Source organism: Myotis davidii, unplaced genomic scaffold (genome assembly GCF_000327345.1).
Source record: "Myotis davidii unplaced genomic scaffold, ASM32734v1 scaffold461, whole genome shotgun sequence".
Lineage (NCBI taxonomy): Eukaryota > Metazoa > Chordata > Mammalia > Chiroptera > Vespertilionidae > Myotis > Myotis davidii.
The window spans coordinates 936,537-955,999 of NW_006295825.1; the positions used below are offsets into that span (position 1 = coordinate 936,537).

Genomic DNA, 19,463 nt, shown 5'->3' on the forward strand with positions numbered 1-19,463 from the left:
GGGCGGGTCCTTTCAGGAAAATGCTGGCGATTCCAGAGGCAGCCAAGGTAAGGAGACGGGGCCACAGAGAGAACCAAGAAGGGGCGTCCTCTGCAGTTGGCATTCAGGCTCCTTGCCTTTCAGGGTGCGGTGTCCCTTAGTTCACTTTTTAATGTGATTTCCCTGATGTCTGGTCAGCCCCAACCCCGCCTGGAAGAATATTCTCATCACTAAGACTCAGTGCGGCACCCTGCGCAGGCTCTCCCTCAGCGGGGGCATCTCCTCTCTGAGGAGAAGGGGTTGGAATGACCTGTGGACTCCAGTTTGTGAAGGGCGAGCTGCGGAGGGGGATAGGTCTCTGAGGACCAGGATCAGGGTGGGGTGGGGGGAGAGGTGCGGCTTGGCTTGCCCACTCCCGGACTCTGCATATTGAGCAGAAACACCAGGATCCCTGTTCTCCTTTCGAACCGATTTTCAGAATACATTTCGCCAGATTATTTCCAGATCTCAAATAGAGAGAAAAACCTCATTAATCATTAATTTGGACCCCCATGGCGTTACAGAATTGGCGACATTTGTTTATCTTTGAAGGAGCTGGTAAGAAAGAGTTTAACAAGGACATATTGGGGATGGGGTGAAGAGCGGCGAACATTTCAGGAAGACAGGAGCTCCGTTTAGCTTACCTCTGTGTACAAGAGGGGGCGTGTGCCACATCCGTGCCCCTCTCCTCTGCCCCACGGAGACAGCGGGTGATGCTTCCTCATCTGTAAGCTCAACCTCTTTTCACGCTGGGGACCCCTTTCCAGTGTCAACATATTTTTAATACCATCCCTGGCCCCCAGTTGATAGGAGTTGCATTTTTTTACTGTGGTTGAGAAGAAAAGCTACTCTGAATTCAGTAAAGCTTCTGATCAAATCATGATAGCACCTGTGTATGCATGAAAAACGGTGCCATCTTCTGAGTCATGGTGTCCCTTTAGTCTGTAGCCGATGTGTGAGCACATAGGGATTCCAGGTCCCCGAGGTGGCTCTGGAGCCCCCTGCACCCCTACTCGGTGGGAACCCTTTGGAAGTTCTCAGGGGTCATTTCAGCCACTCTCACCTCAATGGTTCTCTGTGAGGAGTCCTTTGTTGGGGACAAGGAGGTTGGCGTTCTTTGTAGGCACACTAACGCCTGTCACAGGCTGTCCCTTTAGGGGCTTGGATGAGCTCAACAAACTGCTTCCCTGAATTCCCCTACGAAGCTGCCCAAGCCCTCCATCCCCTGGTGGGAACCACGTGCTCTAACGAATGTCACTCTGGCTGGCAGTGACTTCATATCCCGTAGGAGCAGAGAAGCAAGACGCAGCTCTGGGTGGCTTGCTTGACCAGAGCTGCCTGGAAGCTCCCCCAGGGCCACCCCAGCCACCTTCTTCTCTTCCTTCGTGGCAGGAGGGGGTGTAGGGAGAGGAAGTGAGTGGGCAAAGAACATCAAAGATGAGGGAGAAGAGGACAGAGGGAGGGCGTTGCCTGTAAAGTAGTTAAATCGGGGCTCTTGGTCCAGGGATGGGCTCATGGGCCTGAGCACACCCTGAAATCATCGCCAAATGTGTGGGGGGCATTTTTCTGGGGAGAAAGTCTCTAACTTTCATTAGAGTCTCAAAGCGGTGCGTAAGCCGAAACACTTTTAGATGCCCCGGTTTGGGATTTTGACTTTTCCCTGAGTCAGGCTTCCTACTCCTTGGTTGCTCAGAACCCGCGAAGTGTTACTGCATTAGTCAAAGACTGCACATGTAAAAATATCAAATGTTCATTGCGCAGCGATGATGGGGAACTTCATCTGCTTAGCCGGTCTGCTTAGCCGCTTCATGTGAGAAGTCTCAGCGCCAAACAAATGCCAGGGAATGTGGCTGGTCACTGACGCTACCTCCTTTGTTCTCCTGCACAGGACCCGGGATGGCACGCTCAGGGGCAGGGCTCATTGTCTTCTCCCTCCTGCAAACCGTCCTCTCTCTGAACCCCGAGGACCCCAACGTGTGCAGCCACTGGGAGAGGTAAGGCATGGGCCTCAGATGGCCAGGCACTCACCTGAGCTTTGCACTGTCGGGACAGAAGCTGTCCACTGAGGGCCAACAGTCCAGCTAGAGAGACAGCATGGAGCTGAAAGACAGGACAAAGCAGGACAGATTCTGTCTGAGACTCAGGGTGGTGGGAGGTCAGGGTGCAGGGGGTTGAGTGACAGGCCATTTAAGTGATGCAGTCTCACAGTTGACAATGTACTCATGTTCCTCCCTGCATTCCCACTTCCCAGTCATTTTACAGACGAGGAAGTAGAGGCCCAGTGCCCATTCACAGCCAGGTGGGTGCATTGAGTTGTTCTGGTCCAGATATGTTGTTTTCTGATGCAATAAAGTCTTTCCCGGTCTCCCAGGACTGGCAGCAGTGCAGCAGCCTGGACATGTGGGCGGCCAGCAGCCTGCCCTGAGGAGATGGGGGAGGGGGTTGGAGGGCTGCTCAGGGAAGGGCAGTTGAGGGCAGAGGCAGAAGAGCCGGCTGTGGCACGAGGTCCTCGGGGAGTAGGCCAGGGCCCTGCAGACAGTCTGACTTTGAAGCACAAGGTTAACGTATTGATTTTGGTGAGCAGAGGACAGTGACCAGAGACCCAATCAGGAAAAACGAAATTAAACCCTGGAATTGATTGGCCATGCTGACCAGGATGACTCTGCCACTTAGATGTTAATAAATCAAATGAATAAAATTAAGACGAGGGCCCGATGGGGGAAGCAGATGGCGGAGGAGGACAGGTGAAGGGGTGGTCCATGCTCCATGCCCATGAGGGTGAATGTCCCGTCTCATGGCAGGGAAAGCCCCTCACCCAGGGCTCTGGAGGGACAGTGCCTGCACCAGCATGGTTTTTGGTGACTGGCGCTCTACGGGGAGTCGAACAGAGTCAGGCTGGAGCAGAAGGCAGTGTGCCCCGTTTCAGTGAAGTGGGAAGAACACGAGATCTATGACCAGTAGACCCTGGTTCATTGAAGTCTGGAGTTTTCCAACTGTTAGTTCTATGACCTTGCACATGTCTCCTAACCATTCTGAGCCTACTGCCACCTCTGTAAGGTGGAAGGGGGGAGAATGAACCTCAGGCTTGTTGGAGGGTCAGGGAACCAGTTTCACAAAAGTGCGTTGCGGAACAAAAAGCTAATAATTGATTGCCTTTTCTTGTTGACAACTCTGTCTTTGTAGGAATGGCTATCACAGGTTTTATGCACACCAGGCTCACTGGGAATGTGAATGAAACACGGAGTCTGCTGAGACTCCAATTCCATTGGTCTGGGGTGGAACCTAGGAATATGTATTTTTCATAAGGTTTCCATGAGGAAGATGTAAGGTTTCATAAGGTGATCGTGAGATGATTCAGGTCCCTTGGCCTCCTGGTTATGGTGAATTTAAACCTTTATTTCCCAGTGGGTGAGAAGGCGAGCAGGTGGAATCCCATATTAGTCTCTGGTTTATGGACTCTAGTCTCATCAGCCCTGACTTGTCCACCCGTCCCCATTGAGACAGTTGCTTCCTGCCCGCATACCTCCTTCTCTGCTCACCTCGGCCTTTCCTACTGCCTCCAACTAGGTCTCTCTCCTCTAGGAAGCCCACCCTGACTTCCCCTTTGTCTGGGTCCCATTTGCACCAGTGGATCAGTTCAAACTTAAACCAAACGCCCTAAGTTTCTAAACCTGCCCAACATGAACAAGTTTGGAAGGTGAACATATTCTGAGCCCAGAGCTGGCATTTCAGGTTTCCAAGGCTGTCAGCTGAATATGTAGCTATGGTGGGAGAACAAAGAGTAACCCTAACAGCTAAAATGAGGCCTGAGGACGCTCTGGGCATCTCTAACCCCCTCAAAGCGATGCCCTGTGATACCAAGCACCTCCTTTTTCTCGGCTTTTCCAACTGAGCTCTCTTGCCAGTTACACACGGATGGATCTAGTCTGTGTCATTCCAGAAACACACTCCGGTCCCCAGAGACCTCTTGGGGAGAACTTCCCCGTTGGATTAGTGCTTCTGGCGGGCTCCTCGTTAATTATACACCTCCACCATAAAACCCAGCGGAAAGACCTCCCCGGGCTAGTAAAGCCCAGCTCTACCAGATTAATCTGGCCTCTCATTAGCATGTTGGCAAATGAGCATGTTAAACCATTCAGCCATGAAACCGGGGGCACACACTTCACCCCGAGTCTTGGAGTTGGTTCAAGGTCTTGTTGACAGACTTGCTTGGCTCAGGGCACTCTTGCAGAGCCAGCTCTGTCCCTCATGACCCCCTCCCCGCCCCCTCCCAGGGGCTGATGCCTTTTCTCTGAGCACCCACTGTCCCCAATGCTGGGGGGGGGCGGGGGTGTCTGAACCCTTGAGTGCTTAACAAAGGCAGGGAGGCCATTCTGTGGGTGGGTCTTGCTCTGGCTCCCCTACCATGGTCCGGGAGGAAATATTCCTCAGTGCCTGGCACAGGAGGTGAGCGGTTGCCAGTCTTATAGTAATGATGGCTAGCATGTTAGACACTGCGCATTTTGCATTTATTATCTTCCCCCCACCCTGAGATGTAGACACTACTATTGCCCTCTTTAATCCCCACAATAGCTACATGAAGTCCCTGGGAATATTTAGCACAGATTTCCAGGTGAGGAAAGGGAGGCTTATAGGAGTCTTGTATGTCTAAGGACATGCTGCTAACAAGAGACAGGTTTCAATCTTGTCCCAGAGCCCCCATGCACTCTCATCCATTCATTCTCCCTCCTCTAAGTGAAGTGTCAGAGCACAGGGTCATGGAATTTGGAATTTCAGAGTGGAAGGGGCCTTAGGGAAGCTAGGGGTGGATGTGGAGCTGCCTCCGTTTCTCCAAGCCTGGAGATAAAACGGGGCTTTGGGCCAAGTCTGCATAGATATGTGCCTCTGAGGCATGGCTTGCTGGGTAGAAGCTCAGCAAGGCCCTCTGACATCCTCAGTGCTTCAGAAGAACAGCATGTCCCACCCGCCTCTCCCTCCTGGACAGGGCTGACTGCTCTGGCCTCTTTCTGAGTTCTAGACCTTTCACACTTCCGGCGTCAGAGCGCCTGCTGTGGACTGAGTCAGGGAGCTGGTCTGCCCAGACCCCTTGGAAGTAAACCCACAGTTTCCTCAGGCAAAGCAGACGGGCTTTTATAGCCTGGACCTGGCCATCTGGCCCAGGTCAATGAGCCTTCTGGGAGGAAAACACGGAATAGTACCAACATACATAAAAATGAATCCTGAAATCTCAGCCTGCACAGGAGGTGTGAGTCTGTGCTTTATGTTCTGGCTTGGCTGCCTTCTCATACAACTCCTGGCAGGGTGGGCAGGAGGGAAGGCTTGTTTTTGTGAAGTTGAGACCTGCTTCCCTGTGGCTTCCACCTGTGGGTCCATTTTTACAACGAACAGGCACCTTGGTAGCGCAGAAGGTAACTGGTAACTTTGGGGAAGTCACTTAGCCTCTCTGATGCTCAGTTTTGTCAGCTGTGAAATGAGGATATAGCAATGCCATCTACCTTATAAGATTGTATGAGGATTAAAAGGGTTTAAAACACTTAATTCGGGGCAGTCAATACATATTGACAGTTATTGCTACCAGCTGTGTGACCTGGGCAAGTCACCTCTCTCTGAGCCTTAGTTTCTTCATCTATAAAATGGGACCACTTACTTCACAGAGTTGCTACAAAAATTAACTTCCATGCAGGTGTTTTGAAAACCATAAAGATCTAAACACATGTATTTTTTAAAATACATTTTTTATTGATTTCAGAGAGAAAGGGAGAGGGCAAGAGATAGAAACATCAATGATGAGTGAATCATTGATCGGCTGCTTCCTGCACACCCCACACTGGGAATCAAGCCCGCAACCTGGGCATGTGCCCTGAATGGGAATCAAACCGTGACCTCCTAGTTCATAGGGCAACACTCAACCACTGAGCAACACTGGCTGGGCTAAATACATATTTTAAAACTGTTGGCTCTGCTTTCTAAAACCACATAGAATAAACCTAAACCCTCCTTTATTCTTTCTCTGTTAAATGAACTAATGAATTAGAATTTCAGGAAATGAGCAGGGCCAAAGGGCAGTAAGGCAGTGTCCTAGATCCAACCAGGCATCAGGGAGGTGTGGATGCCAAGGGTATCCAGGGCAGAAGGAGGATAGTGGGGCAGGAGAGAGGGGGTGTTGGAGCCCCTGGACACTTGGCTGAGGCCTGGCTTCCCTGGGGAGGGAGGCTCCATCCTGAATATCAGCTCAGATTCCCAAGTGCTGACTGTGTCTTCCATCTCCTGTCTGGCTCTCAGCTACGCCGTGACTGTCCAAGAATCATACGCACACCCCTTTGACCAGATCTACTACACACGATGCACAGACATCCTCAACTGGTTCAAGTGCACCAGGCACAGGTGAGTACCTCTCTCAGATGGCGGGGCAGGGAAAGGGTACTGGGCCCTCAGCGTTTGCCTTTCTGCCAGTTAGTAAAAGGCCACTGTGACAGATGTGGTCAGTGTATCACCTGTATCCCCTTGGTATTCACTCTTCACCCTAAACCCCAGAGATGCTCTGCTGAGGGCTTCTTTCTGGCCAGAGGAGCAACGGGGCCAGTCAGGCTAGAGGCACCTGAGAATTAATGTCCTTGGGGGCATTCCTCAACCAGTAACAGGTAGGGAGTTGGTAGGTAAATACCCCAGCTTCCTGCCTCTGAGAATAGAGGGGACAACTCTGAGTGCATCCCAGAGGCGCTTGGTCACCCATAGCAGTAACCTGCTCAATAGCACACCCTACATTGGCTGCCTTTGTTTCCCTGTCTCATTTTCCTGTTCCCCTCCTAGTGCTTTCTAGGGTCACCTCCTAAATAAAGGACTTGTCCTTGAATCCTTGTTTCAGGTCTGCTTTTGGGGGGAAATCCAACCTAGAACAGCCATTCCCCCTCCGCACCCCCGACCCCGAGCAGATGAAGTCCCATGCCTTGGAGAACAGAGTGCAGGCTAGAGGTCAACACCCTCTCAGCATCTCAACCACTGCCTGTGGGAATCCTGCTCCCTTGCGTCAGCCCTCCTCCAAATCATGACATGCTCCCATGTCACAGGCAGAGGTGGCGGGGCGGGGGGAGGGAGGAGGAAGGAAGGAAGAGAGAACATGTTTTATTGGATGACCCTGGGCAAGCCATGATGAGTGATCCTTGCCTTACCTACCTGCAGGTCCTGTGAGGCCAGGGATACGAAAGTCCTTTGGAAAGTGCAGGGGAGAATGGAGAACGGTGAGGTATTAGACCCAAGGTGGCATTATTACTTCAGGGTTGAAAAAGCAGCAGATGAAGAGTAAAAGAGGGAATGAGTGAGAGCCCAGACGGTTCACTTCCTAGTTGCTGAGCACCTGTGTTGGTTCCAGCGTTCCTTGCCTCCTCCTTGCGGGCTCAGTCCCTCTTTGGGATTCATGCAGGAGTCATGGTGGGTAGCATGTGGAGGGGAAACCCACTCTATGCTGAAAAGCCGAAGTCCTGGCATTTGGGGTTTTCTAGTAACTTCCTGTGAGACACTGAACATAGATACAATAACCACTTTAAAATCCTTGCCTGCTAATCCAACAACTGGGCCATCTCGAGGTTGGTCTCCATTGATTGCCTTTTCTCTTATGTAGGTAACATTTTTCTAGTTTCTTTATATGTCTAGTAATTTTTCATTGTATGCTGACTGTTATGAACAGCAGAGACGGTAAAGACTGAATTCTGTTATGTTCCTTTAGAGCAGGGGTGGGGAATCTTTTTTCTGCCAAGGGCCACCTGGATATTTATAACAGTATTCAGAGGCCATACAAAATTATCAACTTGAAAACTATGTTGCTAGGAAAACAAGCAGGGCCAGACCAAATGAACGCCCCGTGGGCCGGGCGTTCCCCACCCCTCCTCCAGGGAGTATCAGTTCATTGTTGCTTGCTTGCTTGTTTGTTTTATCAGCCAGATAAACTCAATTTCCAAACTGAGAGTTCACTAGTTTTAGCCTTACCTGGGCTGCTTGTAACCTGCCCTCCACACACATAATTTCAGGGGGCAGAAGCTTGGGCAGATTTTTACCAAGAGTATGGGCTTCCTCTTTGTGGCTCTTGTCTTTCTGGAGTTTCCCTTTCCACTCTCTAGTTGTCGAGTCCACCCTGTATTTGTCCTGTGGGTCTTCAAGCCAGTAAGGCTGCATGTCTTCTGTCTAAATTTTAGCCATCTGGAGTTTTTTTAAAAAATATATATTTTATTGATTTTTTACAGAGAGGAAGGGAGAGGGATAGAGAGTTAGAAACATCAATGAGAGAGAAACATCGATCAGCTGCCTCCTGCACACTCCCTACCGGGTATATGCCCACAACCAAGGTACATGCCCTTGACTGGAATCGAACCTGGGACCCTTGAGTCTACAGGCCGACGCTCGAGCCACTGAGCCAAACCGGTCAGGGCAACCATCTGGAGTTTTTATTGCTGACTTTGGTCTGTCCTTGGATTAACCTTGCCCAGTGTCATTCCCTTCTTCCAAGTGTCTACTCAGCTCTAGTATCTACCTTTGTTCTCTCCCTAGTGGCTTCAGGTAGTTGTTTTTTCTACTTTCCCCAGATTGTATAACTGTTTGCAGGAGGGTTGGTCTAACAGGAACTACTCAGCCATTATCCCGTCCCCTTCCTAAGCCCTTGGCTGTGAAATGAGGAGGTGGGACCCAATGCCTCCTCCCAACTCCACCGGTTGTGCCGAGTTAGCTGCCTGTGGACCTGGTCAAGGCAGAGGCAGAAACAGAAGTCCCGTTCCCTCCCTGAGCCAGCCGGGCTCTGGGCCAGCCAAGCTTGCTCTGTGGCGTGGCTTTGCTGGGGACTTGGAGTCCCGGCTGCCGTCCATCACCGCTGGGGAAGGGTGAGTGAGTGGCTGCTCATTAAAATAGGCTGCATTCCTGGAACACGAATTATTTTGCTAAATTATTGAGTCGCCTTGCAGCCTTCCTGATGACCCAGAGTGTGAGGCTGACAGCGGCACCATCAGTCTGCTCCGTGCGGAGTGCCTTGTTTGAACGAACGCAGCATCGTTCTCCTGACAGCAGCCTGGCCCCGGCTCCTTCCCTCTCCCACTTCTCACCCCAGCACTGGGAGCAAGCAGGGATGGGCAGGCCAGCAGCAGTGGGAGCATCTCTCTCCTGAGAGGCTGTGGTGATGTCGAGACCACCTCTCCATGGAGGGTTTGGGGAGAGCCCTGTTTGGAGGGAGGAATGGACTGGTGACCTCCGAGTCAACCCCAGTTGCTCTTTACTTGAGAGGTGCTTACACCGCCTCGAAGCTGCCTCCCTGTGCCGGGAAAGTAGCCTCACTCTGAGAGCAGCTTGCTTTCCATTATGGGTTTTTGACAAAGTAGAATGACCTTAGTTTACGACATTCCCAAATATCACAGATTTCCCCAGAGTCCCACACTGTCATTTGTCATAAAGCGAGGGCTTTAAGGACTGGGAGCCTGTGTGGTAGGACTCCCTTCCCACGTTGGCCTGACCCTCCCTGGAAAGCAGACTGTCGGCATCTGCAACGACCGGCCCCTGCTCTCTGCCCCCTGAGGCGGGGTCCACAGGCCATGCACCCCCGGTGCTGGCGGGGAAGTGAGAGAGCTCTGGCCTCAAGACCTGAGGACCTGTGTTGAGTCCTAGTTAAATGACATGACCTTGGGAACTTGCTTTCTCGTTCTGGTCCTTCCTGGCCACTTCAGATCTCCTCCATTATGACCCTATGTGTAAGAAGGAGCTTTGCTCTCAATGTCCCATTGACTCCCTCCTGCGGACTCAGTTCTCACACCATCCATTGCCCTTTCCTTACTCTCACGATGGCCATCCCATAAGCCCAGCAAGCCACCCTGTGGGAGCTGGCACAGGGCAGCAGGTTAAGCTAGTAGCTTTGAAATTAGACTGACGCAGGTTTGAATCCTGGCTCTAAAACTGTTTAGCTGTGTGACCTCGAGCAAGTCAACTTCTCCGAATCTCGGTCTTCTCATCCATAAAACAAAGTGGGAGGCAGTACATACAATTAAGTAAGAATAAAAACCCTAAAAAGAAATGAAATAAAGGGCATAAAGGAGCTACCTGCCTCAAGGAGGGAAGGGAAGGAGATTTTGCCTTTAAATCTCTCTGGCACAGGGCGATGTCTCCACGCCCATGTCAGCAGAAGGACGGGAACCCAGGTCTCTGATTCCCAGTCCAGAATGCCCTTTGCTCTCCGGGCCTTTCGGCTTCCCTTCCGTATGTAGCTTCATTCTCTGAGAGCCAGGCTTGGTTCTGAGTCTTCCCAGGGACGGCAGGCAGAGCCCTTTGCAGGAGGTGCTGATTTTGGTGTGAGGGAGATTAACTCACCTCTGGGTCTGAGTCACACTCAGAGGGTCCTTTTAATGACTGTGCTCCAGTTCTCCAGATGAGTGGACCCGTTTCCAGGGGGCCATAAGCAGCCTGCTTGTTGGGGTGTTGGCAGGAGGCACAGAAACTCTCAAAATCCCAGTCCCATCCAAGTCACCCCCTGGGCCCCTCCAGCACAGGGCCTTGAAGTTTTAAGGAAAAGTCCCGTTACCCTCCACAATGTCACCCAGACAGCATCTCCTGCAACCCTTCTCAGTATCACTCTGAAGGGAGTGGGGAGAAGTCAGTAGGTGTAACGAACACCGTTTCATTCGGTATTACATTGCCCAAACCCCGCCATCGATTGTTCTTTATTGTGTTCCTTCATATTCGAAGCCACCATGCATTTTAAAGTGATTATTGAATGGCATCCTCAATAGAGCTTAACACAAATATCATTCTAACAGGAGTGATTGATTTTCAATACTTTCAAGTGGCTTTCTCCCTGCGCCTTAGGATCAGCTATAAGACGGCGTATCGGCGTGGCCTCCGGACCATGTACCGGCGGAGGTCCCAGTGCTGCCCTGGCTACTACGAGAATGGAGACTTCTGCATACGTATGTAGGGGTTGCCTCTGCTCTGGCCTCAGTGGGGGTGGGAGGGAAGGGAGGGGGTTCCGAGGGGAAGAGAGGTAGAGCCGTCTTTCGGGTCCTGGGCCGCAGGTCTCAGCTGACCTCAGAACTCCGAAGTCCCTGCCTGCTGCCAGCTCGGAGGGAACAATGGGTCTAATGCGAGAACATTAGCACAAAATTGTCTATCACATCAACCTCCTAAGAGGGTTGATGGAAGCGAGTCAGGCCTAGGCTCTGAAGGGGTGAGGAGAGAAGTGGGCATTTCTGGAGTGGGCGCTCTGGGGAGCAGTGGGGAAGAAGTGCTGAGTGCTTGGCACAGAGCTGAGGGCATAGTAGGTGCTCAAGAAGGCTTTGTGGGATGGAAGGGAAGCTGAGTGGATAAATGAATGGAGAGATAGATGGATGATGGATGGATGAGGGTTGGATGGATGGATGGGGGGAAGGAAGGCAGGCTTGATTACTGGCTGACAAAATCATGGTACCTCGAAGGAGGATGGCAAGAGTAAGACATCACAAGGGACCTATTCCAGGAAGTGGGAAGGTTTCTAAAAAGAATTGGAATACACCAAAGAAAATGTTGGTTCATGAAAGACACTTGTTCCCTCTTTCACTTTTTGTCTGCAGTGGCTCAGTAAACTGAAGCCTTGGGAACCAGGGGTGAGTTGCTAGCAGCTGCAGGCCCTCTGGGTGGGGGACAGTGTGGTACAGTGGGAGACACCCGGGAGTAAGAGCCTGCAGGTCAGGGTTTTGGCCTCAGCTTCCCAGGCATGTAGCTTTGGCAAGTCGCTGACCCTCTCTGGGAGAATGGGTGAGGGCCCTGCTGGAGTCTAATGGACTCTCCCCACGCACCTCTGACCAGTGGGAGGGGACCCGTCTGGGGCTCTCCAGTGGGCATTCGAAAGTTTCCTCAGCCAGACACTGTCAGAGAAGCTTGGAGCCCCCGTTTAATTACTGAGGGGAGGCCGCCCACACAGCTTCTGCCTCTGCATTTGGAGGCAGATTTGAAGAGTGATTTTCCTTGTTAGCATTCTCCTTGCCATCTGGGTGGGTAGAGCGAGCTAGCACCAGAGAGAGAATTTGGGCAGAGTGGGCGTGTTGATGTTGGGAATGAAACGACAATTTTCCCCTACTGTTGTTACATCTCCCCTAATGCTGGAGAAACTCGATTCTAATTGCATTACAGGAATGAATGAAAAATGCTCCGGCAAATGGGGTCAATACTGATGGGTTTGCAGGAAAAATACAAAGATACTAGCCCAACGCAGACTCAAAAAGCAGTGCAGAGGCTGGGCGGGGCCAAGGCGTGGTCAGTGCTTCACCTGGGACGGGGTTACTATGGGAACCAGGTGTAGAGGTGAGGTCAGAATCAAGACCTTACAGCTGCTCCTCTGTTTGCCTGGACTGGAGCGAGGCTCAGGCTGCCGGTGGGACATGCAGCCATGAAGACGGAGCAGGATGGGTGTGTGCGGCCCTTCTGAGCTCAGGGCGCAGTGACAGACTCAGAGAAATCATGAATGGAGTTCGGATGTGAGCACGGGGCCCCAGGAATGGATGAGCACCTTCCCCTTCTAATTTCCTTAGTGGATGCTGGTCAAGCTCTTGGAAAATGAAGAGCAAGGCAGGAGCACTAAGTGTCCTGGTTGCGCAGGCTCGGTCTTGCTGACTGGGAAGGCAGCTCATGACCTGCCGCCTGCTCCTTATGTAACTGCTGGGCACTGCCTGCCGTGCTGGTGGCCACGGCCCGTCCTCCCAGGACGCCATGCTTCTCAGGACGGGAGGCTTTTCCTAGGAGGGAGCAGGAGGGTCCTGGCAGGGAGAGGGGGCATTGTGGCGCGCTGAGGCTGGGAGTGGTGATAGAGAGGGGCAAGAGGCACACAGGCCTGGGCTGAATCTCAGCTCTGCCACTACCAGCTTCTTCCTCTTTACCCTCATCACCATCCTCTGCAGAGTCCAAGCACCATTCTGATCACTTTACATCCATCAGCACATCAGCTCCTCTCAACAGCCTATGAGGTAGGAACCCTTCCTACTTCCAATTTACAGATCGGGAAACCGAGTCACAGAGCAATTCAGTAACTTAGCCAAGATCACCACTTTCTAGCTGTGTGATTTTGGTCCATACACTTAAACGCGCTGTAACTGAGCTGGAAAGCAGTAAAAGTGGAATTTGAACCCAGGCAATCTACTAGTAGCTCCAGAGTCTGCTCTGAACCACTTGGAATAGGCAAGACATCACCTCTCTGAACCTCAGTTTCCACTCATGTAAATGGAGATAGTAATACCTAAACCATCAGGCACGGGATAGGGGCTTCATAAATGTCACCTTCCTCCTCTGCAGCTTTGGGTCTTAACATTTTTTTTTAGTCTTGGCTCTTATTTTAATTTCTCAGAGATCCATGGACTCTCTCCCTGGGGAAATGCATACTACATATGTAAACATGCACATGCACACGGCCCTTTGCACACAATTTCAGGGGTTGGTGGATCCTCTGACATGCTTAAAGGGTCTTTGGACCCATGGTCAGTTGTTTCGGCCATATGCTCATGTTTATCCATTCAACGTACACTAGTTGCAAATGCAGGGGTTATGCACGCACATGAGAGGTAGATGCTGCCTGGAGGAGCTTGCAGCCTAGTGGAAGGAAAAGATCTAGTACAAAAATATGTGCAACCGAGTGTTGTAGCTGCTTTGACAGGCGTCTTTCTAAAGTAGGGCAGGATAAAGAGGAGAGGCTGTCTTTTTGGCCACGCCCACTCACCAAGTGTTATTCAGAAATCAGCTACAGCCCTGACCGGTTTGGCTCAGTGAATAGAGCATCGGCCTACAGACTGAGGGGTCCCAGGTTCGATTCCGGTCAGGGGCATGTACCTTGGTTGCAGGCACTTCCCCAGTGGGGGGTGTGCAGGAGGCAGCTGATCGATGTTTCTCTTTCATCAATGTTTCTAACTCTCTATCCCTCTCCCTTCCTCTCTGTAAAAAAATCAATAAAATATATATTTAAAAAAGAAAAAAAAGAAATCAGCTACAGAGAAGAGTGAAGGGGGGTGCCTGGGAAGGGTGTTTCAGCCCAGTGGTTCTTAAATGCCCGCTGTGCTGCGGACAGAATGTCAGAAACAGCTCCTGCCCTCGTGGATCCTACAGTCTTGTTGGGAAGGCAAGTCTAATGTACAGGAAGTCATTAGAGAACAGCCAGAGAGGAATGTGGGAACGGCTAGACAGGCCACACAAACCAGGCAGGAGAGAATGCTGTGAGCTGTGATCCCTCGCGGCCGCACGGGGTTTGAGTTGATGGAAGGGCATTGTTGGAGTGGATGGGAGAGGGAGCCCCATCAGCAAGGATGTGGAGTGGGCCTGAGCAGGGTGGGCAGATCTGGGCTGGGAGAAGGGGAGGGGAGGCTGGCAGTGGGCGGCAGTTATGAATTCCCTAGGGCCGTTCTTACAAAGCACCACAGCTGGTGGCTTAACCAGCATGAGTTCATTGTCTCACAGCTCTGGAGGCTGGAAGTCTGAGATCCAGGTGTTAGCAGGTGAGTTCCTTCTGAGGGTTATGACAGATGTTCCAGGCCTCTCTCTGGCTTCTGCCAGTTCTTCAGCCTGTGGCAACATAACCATTCTCCACACGGAGTCCTCCCCCTGTGGGTGTCAGTCCCCCAATTTCCCCTTTTTATAAGGTCACAGTCATATTGGATTAGGGCTCAGCCCAATGACCTCATTTTAACTCGATTATCTGTCTCTGACACCTATCTCCAAATAAGGTCTCATTCTGCGGTTCTGGGTGTTAGCTAGGAATTCCACATATGAATTTGAGGAGGACACAATTCAACCCGTAATGGGTGGGTGTCAGTCCCCCGCAGGCTATGTCACCTGTGTGTGAGAGAATGGAGTCCGAGGGTTGGGGAACTCGTGAGCAGGAGAAATGGTAGTGAGAGGGTGCGGGATCATGCCCAGGATGCTGGTGCTGGATGAGAAGCTTGTAGACCTGGGAGCGTTCAGGAGCCAAAACCCTGCAGCCCTGCCCGTCCTCCACCCCCTCCCCACCTTCCAGAGACCAGAGGACCTCCAAGTTCACCAGAACCTGGTGAGAACTCATCCAGTGTTGAGAGTCCTCAGGACTCTGCACAGGAACATCACCTGAGCTCTGGGAAGAGCCATGGGGACGTTGACCTTCCTCCAAAGCCACCGTCCTGGAGCCTTGTTTCTCAGCCATGGTAGAAGGACACTGGCCCCGGAGTGAAAGCCTTGGCTGACTGCAGTAACTTGCTGTGCAATCTTGGGCAAGTCCCTTTGCCTCTCTGGTCCCACTTGGTATAGGATGGAGCATCTCGGTGTATGGAAGGAGAAAGATGAGACAGTGAATGAGTGTCCTGGAAAGCACATTCAGAGGCAGGTGACACTATTTTTCTATTTGTACCATTTCCTCTGGCCCAGAACTGCCACCCTCGGCAGCCTTTCTACAACCACGCACACCAGAGCCGCCCACACCTGACCGTTATCCACAGATAAGCGATAGTCTTGTTCCTCCTTGGTTGCCTAGGCCTCAGATGTTTCTTGAGGATCGCTGGGCGCAAGCACACTTCTTTCTTTCTCCTTGTGAAATAGGGCAGTGGGCATCTTTACCTCTGCAGATAGAACTCATTTTCAGTCATGGGGTGGGGGTTTGAGGCATTTTGTGAAGCTCTGTACTTGGAAAATATTAGCCTGCATCAGACTGGATGGGCTGGATTATGCTGCAGTGACAAGCAATACCCCAAACCCAGTGGCTTAAAACAATAACGTTTTTTGTTCATATTACATGTCCATTGTGGGCTAGCCAATGGCCTGCTCCTTGTCACCTTCACCCCAGGACCCAGGCTGATGGAGCAGCAACCCTGCAATGTTGCGTGTTGCCATGGCAGAGAGGAGAGCGCTGTGGCAGGTGTGGAAGGCCGAGGGCCAGCGTAATTAGTGAGCAGTGGTAACGCTTACCACAGGTTCCACACAGTAATCACAAATTACAATCCGTTCAAATGTTTTACCGAGCACCTGGTAACCTAATATCAGAACCACCGGGAAGACTTGTTACAACACAGACTGTTGGGCCCCAGGCTCAGAGTCTCAGTTCAGAAGGTTTGGGTGGGGCTGGAGAATTTGCATTTCTAACTAGGTCCCAGGTGATGCTCCTGGGTCTGGACTGGGAACCGCACTTGGAACACCACTAGTCTTCCTATTCAAAAGGATGGTTGCTGCGCTCACCAAGTGAATTGCAAAGAGCCCAGCAGGTTGCTTAACAGGTGCATCCCCTTTACCAAGGGCTTCTTCTGATGGGCCACGGGGAGCAAGCAGGTCTCAGCATAGCCAGCAAGGAGAACTCACCGGCCCAGGCCTCCTGTCTCCTATTCCCCGTGGTCAGAGTCTCCCCCATGGGGAGGTAACTCCCCCGAAGTTCCGGGCGGTGTCCTCTGGCCCTTTCAGTGGCCGCTGGGAATGCCAGCACATGCCTCCTGCAGTGTAGTTTTTATCCAAACCCAGAAGCGGAGGAGTAGCCAGAAGCTCCAGGTACATGGCTGATGGGCCTGGCTGGGCTGTGGGCTGGGGGTACGGGGGTGCTCAGCAGACTTGGGCACCTCGTCAGGTTGGCTGGGAGGAGGGACTGCTCTGGCCCGGTGGGGTCAGTCTGCACTGGGTGGCCGAGCGGGAGCAGCAGCTGAAGGCCTGGGGGACTGGCTGCACTGGGGGAACCTGAAGGTGGGGAAGATTTAACCCCATTAAATGCCTCACACCACTTTGGAGGTTAGATAGCCCTGTTTGATTATTGTGGTTGTTTTATACAGTCGATTATTACTTAAAGCTAACTCCTATGTTTACTGATTTCTTTGCTCCTCATCTATTCTCGCATCTCACTTCTCAGTTTGGTTGCATTCTTGAAAGGTCTCTTTCAAAAAGTTCTTTCCGGGAGAGTCTGCAAGCGACCAACTCTCTTATGCTTTACTTGTCTGGAAATGCCTTTATTTTGCCCTACTCTCGAATGATGCTTGAGCTGCCTATGAAATTCTAGCTTTTCAGTCATTTTCCTTTAGCAGTTTGAGGATGTTTTTCCGTTGTCTGGACTTTGTCACTGAAGTGCTTTTCAGTTTCCTTCGGATATGTCCGTGTGTGGAGTTATTTTTATTCATAGTGTTTGCTCCTCAGAGGTATACGTCTTCCTGAAGCCAAGGCTTCATGTCCTTTACACTTCTGGAAATTTCTCAGCCATCTCCAAATATCTCCTTTCCTCCACCCTCTAGTTCTCTCCTATTGGAGCTCTAAAATGGACTCTTACTTCATCCTCTCTCTCTCCTGGGCTCTCATTTTTCATCTCTTTATCTCGCTGTGTTGCATCTTGGACATCTTCCTCGGATCCATTATTCAAATCCGTTAGCTCTGCTAATTAACCTGTCTGTTGAGGTTTTAATTTCAGTGATATGTTTTGTTTCTAGGAGTTCTATTGGTTCTTTATCAGATCTGCATGCTGTTTCTGTAGTGTCCTATTCTTTCATTATGAAGTCTAATCCTTTTATTGCTTTAATTATTTTAAACATATTTCTTTTATGGTCTCTTTCAGATCATTCTATCTTGAGCTATATAGTTCTATTAGTTCAAGTTCCTCGAGTATCAATTTTCCTTTTTATGGGGACTGCTGATTCTCCTTTCCTGTGGGTTGTGGCCTCATGTAGATTGTAATTTTTTTCGTTTGCTGTGAACTCTAGTCTTTCCCCCCAGCCCCCACGCCCTGGGTTGAGCAAGAGCCCTATACACACACAAGTTTTGCATCTTCTTATTAGGCACACTAATGGTTTTCACTGGCTCCTTACCAGCCTTTGCTTTCCTAACTTGGTTTGGGAGCCTATGTTGTGTGTGATGAAGACTTAGGGTCTTTTTCCTTTAAAATTTTTTTTAAAAGGGGAATTCACATAATAGTAACCATTTTGAAGAGTATGATTTTGTGACATTTAGTGCCATCACAATGTTGTGCAGTTGTGACCTCTATCCAGTTCTAAAGCTTTCATCACCCCTAAAGAAGGCCCATACCCATTAAGCAGTCACTCCCCACCCCACCCCCATTCCTTGTTCTTTGTTTCTTGTGGGAGACTTTTTTTCCTCATCCAGAATCCCTTGCTTTTTCTCTAGGCTGGTGGGCAGCAATGATAAGTTTCCTCTACATGGATCTGGCAACTTCCAGGGCCAGAACCTCCCCTATGTGGGGGCCAGGAGCAGAGGCCAGCCAGGTCTGACGTTGCCTGAGCCACTTTCCTTCAGCATCTGACCTTCTGTAACTCCTAGGAACCCACTTAGGGATTTACCTTTCTCTCATTAGAGCTCAACTGTATGTTTTTTTAAAAAAATTGTATTGTATTTTGGGGGCATTTTCGTACTTTCTGCCACGTCACTGGAACGGCCCCTGTTTTATAGTGAGTGGGGGGCATTATAACTGGATCCTGTGACATCGAATTCGGTGCTTTCTTGGACTAACTTCCAACAATGATAAAACAATAGTGTAGCGTCCAGCGGTTTACCCAGCGTTTCCCATACCGTATGCCGCCTGCTCCTCACAGACTAGGGAAGTGGTTTAAATCACTGTCCTTGGGCAGCAGAGGACACAGAGGCAGGTGAGGCTAAGTGACTTGTCCACGTGGACAAACAGAGCTCAGGCACTGAGATGGAGCAGTGTCCCCTCCTGTACTTCCCCCTCGGCAGGAGGGACCTGTGGCCAGAAGAGAGAAGCGGGGTCAGACAAGAGGGCAGACAAGAGGTTTGTAGGGAGAGGAAGGGAGTGAAGACAAACTGGTTTGATTTCAAAATGTTGCAAAGGTGGGTCCCTATAGGTGCCCAGATCAAGGTACCAATTAAGGGATTGCTGTGTGTGCACGCGTGTGTGCGCGCGTGTGTGCATGTGTGTGCGTGCGTGTGCATGGGTGTGCGCACGTGTGCGTGTGCGTGCGCAGAGCTGTGGGTTTGGTTTAGGAGGCTCCCCAGGGAATCCTGCCTGCTGCCCTCCCCAGACACAGTGCTGATGCTGTCCCTTGGGTCACCAGCACCTGGTGCTGAGCTTTGCTGCCTAGGACAGCATCCATTCCTCTATCTGACCATCCATTCATCAACATTTACTAGAGGACCAGCACTGCTGAGCCCGGGGATGGACATGAATACAAAGCACCTGGGCTAGAGGGGAAAATGTGTGTGTGTTCTTTTTTAACTTTTGAAAAATAGGCAGTCACAGTATGGTAAGCACACTTTACATGCGCAGGCAAAGAAGCAGAGGGTGTCCCCAGGGTGGTGGTGGGAAGGAACGGCTGCCTGACTTCCCTGGCAGGTGCTCGCCGAGTGACCGAAGTTAGCACAGCCCCCACGATGCGGTCCCCAGCTTGTGGGCTTAGAACAGTGACGTAGGATGTCCAGAGTGGCTGGGCTGGAGCTGATTCACACTGACCGAACTCATAAAATACGGATGCTTAACCCTGATGCCCGTGAACTCATTT

General features: G+C 51.1%; 1 protein-coding gene across 6 annotated transcripts in view; it reads left to right on the forward strand.

The window, feature by feature from the left end:
* Window positions 1–1,865: 1,865 nt before the first annotated feature.
* Window positions 1,866–19,463, forward strand: part of MEGF11 (multiple EGF like domains 11) — a 237,328-nt gene continuing 219,730 nt past the window's right edge. For all 6 annotated transcript variants that reach the window (XM_015568478.1, XM_015568479.1, XM_006770760.2 and 3 more), the window contains exons 1-3: window positions 1,866–2,012; window positions 6,301–6,402; window positions 10,852–10,952. In XM_015568478.1, the coding sequence (XP_015423964.1) occupies window positions 1,915–2,012; window positions 6,301–6,402; window positions 10,852–10,952 (301 nt within the window). In that variant the 5' untranslated portion in view covers window positions 1,866–1,914. The remainder of the gene's footprint in view (window positions 2,013–6,300; window positions 6,403–10,851; window positions 10,953–19,463) is intronic.